The sequence below is a fragment of the Leptosomus discolor genome, chromosome 3, assembly GCF_034619465.1.
Source record: "Leptosomus discolor isolate bLepDis1 chromosome 3, bLepDis1.hap2, whole genome shotgun sequence".
NCBI classification, from domain to species: Eukaryota; Metazoa; Chordata; class Aves; order Leptosomiformes; family Leptosomidae; genus Leptosomus; species Leptosomus discolor.
The window spans coordinates 11,958,401-11,972,574 of record NC_141393.1 but is presented as its reverse complement, the minus strand read 5'-3'; the positions used below and the strand labels follow the sequence as shown (position 1 = coordinate 11,972,574).

General features: G+C 40.6%; 2 protein-coding genes across 2 annotated transcripts in view; one reads left to right on the top strand and one right to left on the bottom strand.

The window, feature by feature from the left end:
- Nucleotides 1-5,271: 5,271 nt before the first annotated feature.
- Nucleotides 5,272-10,000, bottom strand: ATP5MJ (ATP synthase membrane subunit j). The gene is made up of 4 exons (XM_086463246.1): nucleotides 9,942-10,000; nucleotides 8,168-8,291; nucleotides 6,326-6,346; nucleotides 5,272-5,470 (listed from the first exon to the last, which is right to left on the bottom strand). Exons 2-4 carry the CDS (start codon nucleotides 8,289-8,291, stop codon nucleotides 5,445-5,447), a joined length of 171 nt encoding a protein of 56 aa, XP_086319372.1. The 5' UTR covers nucleotides 9,942-10,000; the 3' UTR covers nucleotides 5,272-5,444.
- A 908-nt stretch (nucleotides 10,001-10,908) lies between these two features.
- The window catches only part of TDRD9 (tudor domain containing 9), an 84,819-nt gene continuing 81,553 nt past the window's right edge, over nucleotides 10,909-14,174 (top strand). The window contains exon 1 of the mRNA XM_086462969.1: nucleotides 10,909-11,075. Within this exon, the coding sequence (XP_086319095.1) occupies nucleotides 10,909-11,075 (167 nt within the window). The remainder of the gene's footprint in view (nucleotides 11,076-14,174) is intronic.

Below are 14,174 nucleotides of genomic sequence, written 5' to 3'. Positions count from 1 at the left end.
AATACTCTGGTTGTGTTCAGTTTGGTTTTGCTTGTTTATATAGCATTCCATATGAAAGATCTCACAACAGTTTCTACTTCATACCTTAAAAATTCCCCCTTAATTGCAGCAATTCTTAGCATTATCAAAAGCATGCTAAACACAACAGGTTAAAACAAGAAATGAAGACTACAACTGATACTGCAGGAAAAATCTGTGTAGGCAGTAGTAGTCATCACAGATGGGATTCATTCAGTATACTGCTGTTAGTTCTACCACCCACATAATCCCTATTATCATTTCCTAGCAAACACACTTCATTAGCTCTGAAGAAATCTCTATTGTCTGTCCCAGCAGGTAGCTGAACTTACTGTGATGATATGGATATAAAATAACTAAAGGCCATGTCAATTAAAAAAAGTTGCTTCAGGTTTTTGAAAGGCATAATAATTACAAGTGTATTTTCATTTGATGACAAATTTGATTTGAAGAACCACTACCAAATTTATCCTTTATTACTAAAAGCATTCGTCCTGCAAGTATTGAGCATTAGGATATTATGGTACAACTGTTCTCCCTGCTCCCTACTTGTTTGTTTGTTTGTCCCAATTAATTAAGTGAAACTATAAACTTGAGAAAGCGATGTGCTGTCACAGAGGAAAGAAGCAAGGTTCTGCCTTTTTGCTGAAGCACGAGCTGACATTCCCCATTTGTATACAGGGTGGAGATCTGCATTCTTTTTATTCCTCTGAGTGTTGACAGCGATGACAGTTCTTAAGGGAGAGACAGTACTTTGATCATGTGCGTAGCTGGGTATGAGGAGGAAACTTGCATTAAATTATTGTATGGGACACAATGACTCAGGAAAGCTGGGTGAGTGAATGGGAAGCTAAAAATTCTGATTCTTCTGCCCCTTTTCTGCCAAAAAAATAATGTTGTTGGGCTGTAATGTGAAGTTATAAAGCAGATTTGCTGTAAACATGCTCAGAAGATGGATCAAAATTAAAACAAAAAACCCCCTGAGTGCTTGTTTTGTTATTTTAGAGGGGAAAACCCCCTAAAATGATGAAAAATTGCTTGACACTATTCACAAATAGGTGTATCAGCACCACTATGAGGAGCAAGGCACTGAGGTGTAAGGGTGGAAACTCCACAAGCTGGTGTAGCTGCCAGAGTACTCATACTGTTAAACCACAACCAAACACATCATAGTACCTTCAGCAGAATTTAATTAAAACTTCCAAATAAACCATTCTTGTGGTGGTCAGTTCATTTTGAGTTAGGGGACAGTAATTGTTTCCAAGTAGTTTGCCTGCAGCAGTGGAGTAGACTACAGGAATTTCTTGTTTATGAGTTCTTTGTAAATTACCAAATCTGAGCGACATGGCTTTATAAAGAGAATAATAGCTGCTAAACGTTAGTTGCTAAAGGTCATGGAATTATAGTACGAAGAGCTTGCTGTTCAAGCACTATCTTGCCACTTCTTGTTCCTCCCTTTACCGAATTGTTAACCAACATATTTAGTGCCTCAGGGAATCTCCATCTTACTATTCTTTCCTCCCTAGGAGCTTTACAGATTTCCGTGAATGAAACAATAGAGATTTCACATGTTGATTTCCTCAGTTTGTTTCATTTCAGCCAGCTGGTGGTGATGTCACATACAATCACCTCTGTCTAACCAGCACCTGATACATTTTCCTTCCTTGGGGACTGAAAGTACAACACACCTATACATACCAGCTCTGTATCAGGCTGCATTTGTACTACAAACAGTATCTTGTTATCATGATTCAGATAAACACGAGACTACTTCAGCTGTTTTAGTTACTTTAGATCATTTCCTGCAACTTTACTCATCCTCCCAATTAACATGAATACATATTTGGGTTTTTTTCCATGTTAGCCATTAAAGAGGTTAAGTAGGTTGGGCCCTGTGACTAATACTGCCTTGGCTCTGACTGTACTTTGCTGCTCCCCTAGAGTATTCCATAATACTCTATTAGCATGCAGAGGATACTCTGAGATTCCTAATTGTAGGATAACTCTTGAAAGTGTTCTAGAAATCTCAGAGCTCCACAGTGAGAAATCCTGACCATAAGTAAAGCGAGCACAGAGGAGCAAATACAGAAGTACTTGTACTGTAAAAAGGCCATATCTTGCATTAGCATTGTCATCAATACAGCCCCAACTGCTGAGCTTTCATGTTCTGTTTCGATTTAAAAAAACCCCAAAAAACAGCCCCAAAAACCTACCAGCACCACAGCAAAACTTGATCAAGATGGTGCTGGGTAATTGGATGAGGCTTTTCAAGCCCTACACGAGTCTGCTGTTCCACTAACATTGCAAAGGTAGTGAATGCTGTGGTTTTGGCATTGCTGGTACCTTCTCACAAATGAAAAACGGAGTTGCTGAACTGTTTCACTACACAAAGTTTACATGAAATCCTCTTGTTTTAGAAATGTCAGCAATGTAAAGAGGCAGCAGCTGAATGGAAACAGCCTGATCCACCAGTGAGAAGTGAGCGTTCCCTCTGCCAGTGTTTTATTGTGAATCATGATGAATACTGCCTCCGTGGATTGAAGTCCTGATCTTAAATAGCCATTTGCATAGAAAATGGATTGGTTCAGGAGCTAAGGCTTGTCTACACAGACAATTACCTGGAACAAGAAAACCTTTTCTGTTTAAGCTAGCTTTAGGAATCACCCTAGCTAAATTAGGAAAAAAGGCACATACTCTAAAAGTATTCACTTCAAGGGTACTTGCTTTGCAAGGCTTCTCTACCTAGGGCTACGCTCCAGACACTAGCGCTGCAAAGTCAACTGATTACTCCTTCCTCACCTCACTATAAGTAAGAATGGCACTTAAAATGCTTTAGCTAACTTTCCTCTGCTGTCTCTTATACTGCCTGCTATGCTTCCGCATGGAGGAGCAGAAAGTATATAGGCAGTACTACAGGTGTTACACATTACGGGTGTGTTGACTTCTGCTTTTCAGTCAAGCCACTGACTGAAAGTTAATTTCCTCCTGTATCCTGCTCAAGTGAAAAAAAAAAATCTATTTAAAGACCAGTTTTACTTCCCTTATCTTTGGCAAAGACTTGTGTGTTAAGAATCACAAACAGGAATATTCTGCAACCTTCACAGGAATTTCTGAGAAGAAATTAATGGAAGATTAATTTCCACTAATTAATGGAAGAACCAGCTGCAGACAGCATTATTTCAGTAGAAATTGTAGCTTTCACAACCCAGACATTGCTGCCCATATGTACTTGCTTTCCCTACCAGATAACCAAGCAAGTCAGATATCAAGAAGCATTAAGAGTTGAAGTAGGTTAAGTTTACCTAAAGGTGCACTTAACTGTGCTCCAAGGGCAGGTTAGCAGAAGCTCCTCTTGCTTTTCGATTAACATCTAGATGAGACAGGATGTTGATAGAGCTCAGTCCCAGTGTGCTAGGTTCTAGCTAAGGTGAAGCAAATCCTGCAGTGATTAATGTTTTTTCCTAGCTTGTCTTCCTCAGCTCTGTAATTGGAAAATTGCTAAAGCAGGTCATTTGAAGTATGTGTAGTATCTTAGGAACTATAACTTAGTGATCATAAATTTGCATTACAAATGCACATACAGCTCCTTACCTGGCATAAATTTTCAATCTGAACTACTTATTAACTATACCACAACTCTGATCCACCCTGTAATCACCACTGCCCTAATATCTGTTCATTTGAAGCTCTATTTTCGTCTACTTTTTATTCTCTGTTCCCTTCTTCTGAATGCTTTTGGTTTCACGGAAAGAAACAAATAGTGAGTTGTTTCTACTCCTCATTCATTCTTCTGCTGAAAAACTGACGAAAGACTCAGCTAAAACATATCAAGAGAAGATGCAACAACAAAGAAAACTGCAGAAGGAGGAAGAAATCTCAAGAATGCATGAAAGAGAGATGTCAACTATTCTTTTCAAATTGAGTAATGCTATTAAGTGCATGTTTTAAAAAAGCTTTCAGAGAAATGTGACTGGCAATTTTATTCTACTCATAGTAGGTATAGCTATTAAGCTTCAGGAAAAGTACAAATTTTGAAGAAATGAAAGACAACACAGTGTTTGCAGTGTTTACCATGTTAACCATCAGCAGGTAAAGGTTATCAAGCTCCTGAGTATTCAAATACAAAATTTAAGTTATGGCCAGATACTGCAGTCAGAGAGATTGAAAAGCAAAACTTTAATCAAGCTGAAAGATTTAAGATGTTTCAGTGAAGTAGTTAAAAAGATGTACGTAAGCATTAAGTCATTAAAATGACTTAAACCTCTTAATCTTCTCAAAAGCAGATTAGGCTAAATTTAAACAAAACATGACACAAAGTCCAATTTTGGTTTTTTACACTATCTGTCCTTGGTAGAGAATTCAGTATGTACAGTTCTGAAATCTGATTTTTGTAAGACAGTATATATAGATTACTAGTATCTCCAAAACATAATACTAGCTATGGAGTAACAGCTATCTGCAAAACCCACTAATGACCCTTCCAAGTACATTACCCAATACATTACTTCTACATTTTCAGAAAAAAAGAAAACTCTTTGATGTCAGTTAAATGTTTGTTTATGCTCATATTAACTGCTTCCTCAGTGCGTGATTTCATTGTTCTCTTTAAACTGTTCGACTTTCGTGAGCTCAAATGGCACGAGGGCCCACGCAATACCAATTTTCTCATACAATATGGGCATTTTATTACCTACTCCTTTGCGAAATTTGTGACTAAAGGAAGAGCCTTTCAGAATAATTCCTTAGCTCTACTGAATATGAAGGACAAAAAAAGATAGTTGCCAATAATGTACTTTAAAAAAAACTCTGTAAAGATTTTGCGTGGTGTTTTAATAACAATATAGCTTTTTGCTTTTAAACCTTGCAGAACTAAGAACTCTTTAAAAAACATAAGGTTTTAAAAAGAACCTTTTGTACCCTTAATTATTGCACCACAAGTTGACAAGAAGCTGAGAATTAAGTCCTCACACTTGCCACACTACTAAATGACATTCTGAAAGTAAACGGAGTATTTCAAAAGCTCTAGCCTAAAATGATACCATTAGGGAAAAAAAACAAAAAACCAAAAAAACCCAAAAGAGGTTTAATGCTGTAATGTTGTAAGAAATGTTGGCTAATTCTATTAAGAAGCTTAGTTATAGAAATTTGGTATTTTTCAAAGTACTATTGAAAAAGTTTAACATGGAACTTGAAAGAACTAGAGGAAAGAAAAAATGCTTATTCTAAAAATTAGGTTAACAATACACTCCAGCATACTTTGTCCAACATCTTTAATTCCTTGTTGCTCAATGGATTTATTCTTTCTCTAATTACAGCAGATGGACCACGTACAGTTTTAGAATTAACGTCCCTATGGTTGTAACTTGCTTCATTTACAGTAAAGATGACGAACCACCAAATTCATACTCCAAGAAGAGAAGAGGTCTTTAATGATGGCCAGCACCAGAGGACTCTGAAACAAAGATACGATTTAGACTGTTCAAAGCATAGAGCAAATCAACTCAGGAGTGTAGTTCAGAACCTAGAACAGACAACTGTATCTCCATCTGAGCACAAGAACTGGCAGGTTCAACTGCCTCATCAACTAAAACAAAACCCTCAAACTATATACGTAAACTTGGCCAATACTAAAAATCTCTCTCCTCTAATACTTTTAAAGGACTATTAGAGGCAAACATCCATTCTTCCTCAGTTTTGGTATGGTTCTTTCTAAATTACAGTTTATTTATGCTGTTATCCTTAAGTCTACTGGGCAGTATTTTCACTAATTACACATTTAAAGACGTAAATAATGTTTGTATATACAAATTCAACTAGGAGCAAATGGGCTATCTATAATGGAGCAGAAAGTTAACCAAGATGTAGCAGCTCATGAAAAATTAAATTCCAGTGTGATGTCAGAAGAAACTGTCCATAAGTATCTAAACACTACTTTATAGAAGACAGAAAAATACAAATTCAAAATACAAGTTCAAACTTCTTAGTTTCTTACAGCTAAAATAGCAGCTACTCTTAAAGATTGTATTGAAGTATTTCCCCCTCCGCCCAGTCAAGACATACAACTTCCATTCTACTCCTAAGACCTACACAAAGGACAATTTAAGACAGAGGCAGCATCCATACAGGTTTCACCGATGTTTCTATGTTATAAAACCATCGATACAACCGAAACTACACATTTTGAAGTAGTCTTTAAACATTTTCTAAATCCGTAACTTAACCCCCACACTTAGGTAAAACATGCTGAGCTAATTTGTACTGTACTCATTTAAAAAATAAGACAGGATATTAGATATTTAATACTTACTATCTGCGACTGCTTTTTTGCCTGGAAAAAAAAAAGAAAAAAAGAAACAAGCTGAACAATCACAGTTTTAAAAAAAAGATTCCTATTTATTTTTTTGCAGGTAAACTTCAATTAGATTATACTACTAACGATTTGCTAATTTAGCTTGAACAAGATCTAACAAGTGTACATCATGTACCTCCCATGGAACACGTCACTAAACGTATTGATTTTTTAAAAATTGTTTGGTTTTAATTAACCAAGACTCCACGCATTTCAAAACTGCAGCCATCAAGACTCCTGCTGTAATTCAAAAGAAACGTATACAGAATGGTACTATTTTATATAATACATGGATATACACACACACCATATATGGATGTAAACCGAAGTGATAAGAATACAGTTTGCTTTAAAAATCTGCCTTTGTAAATAAAACAGCTTATTTTACATTCCCATTGTAATTGTTCTTATAAAATACTGATTTACAGCTGTCAGACAAAAACAGAGGGAAAAAATTCTTCATAAGGAAGACAGGCAGAAGAGGTTGTGCAATCGCCACCCTGGGAAATATTCATTTGAATTACGAACAAGGCCATGAGCAAGCTGATCTAACTTTGATGTACTTCAAGCAGCCTAGACCAGGTGAGCTCAAGAGGTCCCTTCCAATCTAAGTTATTCTACAACATACTCTTCTATAAATACATATATTATTTGCAAAACTGTACCCCAAACTGTAGAAAGGTCTACAGCTATTAAAAGCTAATTTTACTTTAAAATAATGCTCAGCATACAGTTGCCCCGTATCACGGTTTTGGCCCTCAAAACCATACACCACCATATCTATGAAATAAATCATAAATGAAAATAAACATGACATGAACACAAACTCGAAACAGTCTGTCGGTTTTGAATTCTCCTTGAAACTAAAGAAGTTAAAACAAAAGTTAAACTCTTTTTTTCTTCTCCTGTCTGTTCCACTAATATTTACTTAAGCTTGTAAGCATAGTGTAACAGTCTCAGACATACAACAAGTTATTTGGACAAAGCTAGAGAAACGTTGAGGTAACATCACTCAGCTGTTCCCACAGTGAGGGGTTCCTTTCCCTGTCAAGTTTGTCTACAGTTTATAACATTTCATTTTCCATGACAGCTAGTAAACGGTTTGACTTGGAATTGGAGCAGGACCTTTAAGACACCATAATCATAGAATCATTCAGGTTGGAAAAGACTGTTGCACACTTCTGCTTTGAGGGACCTGGCCCACTCAAATTTATTATTTTTACATTAGATGTTGTTTCTTCCTCTGAGAAAGTGATCCAATATCACCAAGTAGCACACATTTTAATGTTCAGTGATGTACTTCACGTTTTGAGGTGCATCAGCCCAAAATAAACTAAGTGCTTTAACTTTCACAAGTTCACACAGGAAAAACATTTTAAAAAAGGTATTTTTTTGCAGATCTTAAGCAAAAACTCAACAACATAAGGATTCTAAAAAAAATTCTAATCAAAGTAAGTTCTAGTTCAGAACAGTCTTAATTCCCCTTCAAGACAAATCTACAGGAGAAGTCCCTGGCTATACATAGCAAGTTAGATGTGTGTTTTTAAAACCAATTCCTACATTACCTAATCTTCGTAATGTGGGCACAGTTACACTGGTATTTTGGTATTTTTCTTAGGGTAACCTTCTACACAGGGCATGTTAAAACTTCTAAATTTTTATGGCAAAGACCTGGCCTTAAGTAAGAGGCTTTTATTTGCTGGATATTTTCAATGACTGATTTCTAGCTGTCAAGGATATTCTCATCTATAAACTTATCTATAAAGTAACAGCCGGTGAAGACCATAATGTGTAACTTACCACCATATGAAATTTTGTAATAGACGTAAGCTGTTAATGCTACACCAACCCATATTTCTTGATACACGGTAGTGAAGTAGAATTTCATGGCTCTCCATGACTTTGGAATCATGCTCTGCACCATCTGAAAATTATAAGAAGTTTTGCAATGGTGAGCTTTGCAACTGTACTCTTACCTGCTATATTTTTTATGTATATACACACACATATATATTTATGTATATAAACACTCCTGATATATATCATCAGCAGTTTACAGGCTAAAAAAAAGTCCCCAAACATGCAAAAGTACTTATTCCAAAGCAAAGCAATGAAAATTAGAGTTAAGGTTAAAATTTATGGGCTAAGACAATAAAAAACAAATTACAGCTGATGAAAGGTTTCAAAGATGACTCAATACAGCGTTTAGAGTAGCAATAGCTCGGCTCCTCTCCCTACCAGTGACAGCTTTTATTGAATGTTTTGGTTCTCTCAGGAAGAAAGCCTTGTTCCAGACAAACTTGTGAGGCTCCTTCCTTGCACTACCAAGTTATTTTCCCTCCCTCCCCTACAGCTAAGACGTCTCTCCCAACATGGTAATTTCTGCTCAAAATAGCAAAATAAGTGATGTTAAAATACTGAATTAATGATTTATCATGAATATTTTACTTTAAAAAAATAAGCCCCAAGAGCAAGAAACCCATCGATGTTTTTTTCCTTTCTGTGCAGTCTTGTTAGACGAATAGAAAGCTCTAAGATGTTTTAAAATAAAGCTTACCCAAACTCCCATACGTGATAGTACACATTTGCACCACATTGCACTGAAATACTACATGTTCTACTGTCTTACATACAGCACTTCATCCCAGTAAAGTCACTATTTACACTTACTACAACTCAATAAAGGCAGCTATATACACATACAGACAGTATATGGTAAACCAGAGTCCCAGGAAAGAAAATCTGATTTAAACTTCTGTGAGGTAATGCTTAGTTACTTATTTGCCATTAATAAATGTGAACCATCTTTTGGCAAGCATCAAAGAGAAAAGGATACAAGGGTAGCCAAAGTCAACTGGAAAAATCTAGGTGCTTCTTAAAGAACGAAAGCATCTTCATGGTAATTAATGTATAATTACAGACAAACCCACATTTATCTTTATTTGTTTATGGACAGACACTTCAATCAAATTTATTATTGTGGACAGATTTCCCGAAGCAGTGCTGTGCTTCCACCAGTAACTTTAAGAACACTGCACCTCCCCCAAAGTTTCCAGTATTTGTAGTTTCAGATGACTAGTGCCATAACAGCAGTCATTCTGCTACAGCAGAATATCATGACATGCTAACGAACAAGGAGACTGCAAAGAAAAAAAGGATTTTCCCACCACTAGAAAACACAGAGAATAAGCAACGCTATTTCCAGTTAACACCCTGTTAAAACCCGGCAGAGACCCTTCCCCAAGGCCTCGGTGGCCGCGACGTCGTTCAGGCCCTATTTTCCGAAATCCATCCGGAACCATGCTGAATGTGTCTTCTCAGTGACCTCCCTGCCACGACCCCACCGCAGCCCGAGGAACCTGCCGCCCGCCCGGGGCCTGACCCACAGCCCCATCAGCAAACGGGGGGGAGGGGGGGTTACGGCAGAGCCGCAGAGCCCCAGCGCCGCCAGCCGCACCTCCCCGCCACCCCCTTCCCCACGCTGCCCACCCGCCCCCCCCCCCCCCCCCCCCCCCGAGACACCCCTGAGCGATGCCACCGACAACCATCAGGGCTCACTTGGGCCGAAATCTACCGTTAAAGGCGGGAGGACGAGGGCTGCCACCGAAGGTCACCGAGCGGGGACGGCCTCCGCTACCGCCGCGGGGGACGCTGGGAAAAGACGCGCCAAAGAGCGAAGGCAGCAGGTCGGGAGAGGCGCCGCCGCCGCCGCAGCGCCCCCTACGGCTGCGGAGGACGACAGCGCCCTCCGCGCCCCGGCTGCCACAGGCCGGCCCCAGCTCGGTGACGCTCTGCCTCCTGCAGACCTCGCTGCCGCTCCTCAGGCCCTGGAGGGCGCGGGGGAAGCAGCCTCGCTCGATGTATAAGTCCCGTCACGGCCCTGCGCCCCCTCAGCCGCTCCAGGGCTTTTGCCCGGCCCTCAGAGAGACGCTGAAGGGGCCCACACACGCAGTCCCAGCGTTCCTCTCACCGCAACGGTTTGCCAGACTCGCACCTCGCTCCCGCTTCCCGGGGGGGAAGCACAGCGATGTGCACGGGCCGTGGAAGGAAGGGTCTGTTGCGAGTCTTTAGGTGGCGTGTCGCTTGGAGAACGGCTCGTCCCGGAGGCCCGGGAGGCACCCGTTGGGTCAAACTCAGGAGGGCTGAGGCACCTGCGGGCCACTTCCCCCACGCGGCGGGAAGGACAGGGCGCCTGGGATTCCAGAGCAGCTCTCGGCCACTGTTCGTGGGGGAAGCCTGATCCCGGGAAGGGCTCAGGAGGGACCCGGCAGGACTGACGGCCGCGCTGCTGAGCCCGCCGCTCGGGAACCTTCACGGCAACGAGGGCGCCGACCCTCCCTCAGCTGCGGGGGACGAGCCGGGTGTCTGGCCGCTGGGTCACGTGCCGGAGGCGGGGCCGGGCCGAAGGCGGGAAGAGGGTCGACGCAGAGGCGCGCGCGAGGCGGGAGTGGGGGTGCGGTGCGGTGCGGTGCGGTGCGGTGCGGTCTGGTCTGGTCTGGTCTGGCCTGGCCTGGCCTGGCCCGGCCCGTGTCGCTGCCATCATGCTGCGGCAGCTCACCGCGGAGCAGATCGCCGACTGGTTCACCATCGGCAAAGACGTGACTGGTGTCGAGCTCTTGGGCGAGGAGGCGCAGGCTGGCCCTCTATACCATGCCCCCCGCCGCTCTCCCGGCCCCCTTGCCACACAGGAACCGTTAATGGCTGCAGGGTGAGTGTGGGGCGCTGGGCCTCTGCTCTTGGCGGCCGGGAGGCACTCCTCACGCCAGGGATGAAGGCCTGGCCGTGAGGGCACCGATGGCCTGCCTTCTCTCGTGGGTGTGCCTGTGGCCCAGGCCTGGGGAGCATTTCCTCAGGGTCTGGACTGCCCCCTCTGCCTCCCCTGCTCTGTGTGGGCTTGGGGTGGTGTGGTGGTTGGATTCCAGCCTAACGCCTTTGGTAATGTTTGTGGCTGTAGTCCAGGTGTGGATAGGTGTGTGCTTGTGGGTTTAATACTTCAGTTATTTTCTGCTTTGTTACTTACCTCTATTCTCTTGATCATTATTAGACATGCTATGTGTAGGATTTGCTTTCTCTGAAGTGCATTAGTGCTGGTGTGCAATTGTGGCAAGTGCTGTTAAAAAGCTGTGGAACAGTGTTAGGAAAGACTTGGTTTATTCTGATTCAGGTGTGTAGCTTAGAAATCTTGGCAGTGACAAGTGATAAATGAGATTGAGTAAATTTATTTGTTGATTAGGGAATAATATTCTCATGGAGTATGTTTTTATGCATTTAACTATTGTACCCATGAACAACACTGATGATTTGAGCGGATCTTTTTTTCAAACCCTCGTAGTCCCTTAATAGTAGTATTAGCTTTTATTGCTTTGTTTTCAGTGGCTGATCCTTGACTGCTGTATAATTATTTTGCAGTACATAAACTAATTGACAAGTAGTTTCATATGTTATTTCTAACAAAGCACTTTTCATTTATACTGAAGTTTGTAAGCAAATAAACCTAATAAATGAGTGTTACCTACCCTATATTTCTGTTGGTAACTTCAGTTTGTTACTTATGTTATAAATTTGTGAAAAGATTGACTAATTTCTTAGATGTTCTTCCTTCTTCCAATTGTCCTCTCCAGTCAGCAGTTTTCCAGCAGCTGAGATACTGATGTCACTTACAATAGATGTTTGCAGTTACTTTCAAACTGAATCTTTCTGTTTGCTTCCCTATAGGAACTTATGTTTTCTTTGAGTGGCAGTTAACAGTCTGTTTTCCTGAATTGGCTGCTGTGTGCTTTCTAACTCAGCTGTCTACGTTTGTTCCTCTTGTGACCTATCTGAAGCATTTGAGTTCCCAGGGTAAAGCTAGTTAAAGGTATATTGGTACATCACTGTGGATATGCTTTATTCTCAGATCACAGAGTTTACAGCCAAGGAGGAGAACTGTGTGTATATTTGCGTAGCAGCCAGGTACATTTGGTTTTCACTAGTGTCTGTATATTGAAAAAAAGCCCCATCAGACTTTCCCCTGGATGCTGCCTGAACTGGAAGATGTGGCAGTGCACACTAATCCTAGTATTTAGGTCAGGTTTGGTTAATGTAGCTGTGGTTGCTATAGAAAAGTGTTTTGTATGCACTTCCATGTACTAAAGTCTTTTTCAAAATTAGCTGGAGATACAATGTAGAGTGAGTGTCTTTTTGTCGTGGTGGTTTTTTTTGTCGTTTTGAGGGTTTTTTTTTGCTTTTTGTTTGTTTTGTTTTTTTTTTTCCCCTGTACAATGTATAGCAGTATGGGTTGCTGTGTTTCTGGAACTATCTTGAAAGGGTGTACTTTGGCTTCTGAGAAAGAATGAACCTTTTGCCTAACATCCTAACAGCAGATATTCTGACTGTTTAGCAGAGACCATTATCAGATTCTGTCTTTGCTCCAAGGAAAGGACAAAAGTGGTACATCAAAATATCTATCCCCTCTCATCCCTTAATGTAAAAGTGCTGCCATTAGCAAGCTCTGAATCTCTGACTGAGAGCTACTGGGTTTTATGCAAGTACTTAAATTTTTCCAGAAGTGACCAGACAGAATTTTACAGTTTTTAGGGTTATTTGCTGTGACTGCAGTTCCTAAACCCAGCATGTATGAGATGTTTGGGACTTCTCAGCCTTTATTTAGGTTCCAATAAGATTTCTGTAGTACTTGAGAAGGATTTGACAAGAGATTTTTGAACTGAACTGAGCACTAAGCCACTGAAAATCCAAGTAACACAGGAGAAATTAGCAAGATTCATCAAACCTTGTGTGCCTAGGCAGAAGCAGATCTTTCTTTGGTTAGACAGATACCCCTTTCCACTCAGAAGTCTTAGCCGATAACCTAATGGTGGGATTTGACAGTTGTGTTGAGACAAGTTATTTTACAGGTGTGGTTTGTTGTTTTTTTTTTTTCTTTCCAATCTGGGAAAGCAAAAGGGAGGATATGCATCCTTAATTTGAGTGTGGACAGAATTTCCTGTATAAAATCTTCGAGCATAGATGTTAGGTGCATGTGTGTACTGCTGCAAAATGCAAAGAACCTCTATAAGAAGGTGTATTTCCTTGTCTGTGTAACGTTAATAACAGGCGTTATTGCACACAAGTGTGTGTAATAGCTAGTATTTTACAAAAAAATTTACTGAGACTGTCTAATAGGATCTAAAAGCCTCACATCTCCTTTAAAAAGAAATGTAGAATGTGTTCTCTTCCTTTACCAATGATGCCTCATTTTCTAAGGCTTTTAAGAATATCTTGTTATCTGAACTACCTCTAGAATTAGTATTAGTAATTGAGCCTGTTAGGGAAAGATAATAGTTCTCAGAAATTGTTATTGAAGTTTTGTCCTTAAATAGCTCATTGGTTAACTTTCTAATTACTGATTATATTTAACTGAATGAAAAGAAGTTTGGACCCTTAAATCCTTCCTTGTTATCAAAACAATTGTGGCTCACATTAAAACACTTAAAGGCTTAAATGTGGAGGTGACTATTCTCTCTTTGATTTCTTGCATTTTGTAGGTGTAGCTTTCACCAAGTTAGCCCTGTATATAGCCATCTTACTTGGCTAAAACATTGTACGCTGTTTGTTCTACCTGCCCCCGGTGCAAGTGGGAGGCAGTGCTGCCCTTTGAAATCATTGCCACTCGCCTGTCTGTCCCCAGATGGTTTGTGTCGGCTGCCTGCCTATGTCAGAAATACCAGCTGAGGTGGTATAAGGAACAGTATAGTTTCAGATCACCTCATGCTCATCATGTAGGCCGTAAACAAAAAGCGCTTAAAGAAACAGCTTAGTTCTCAGTGGT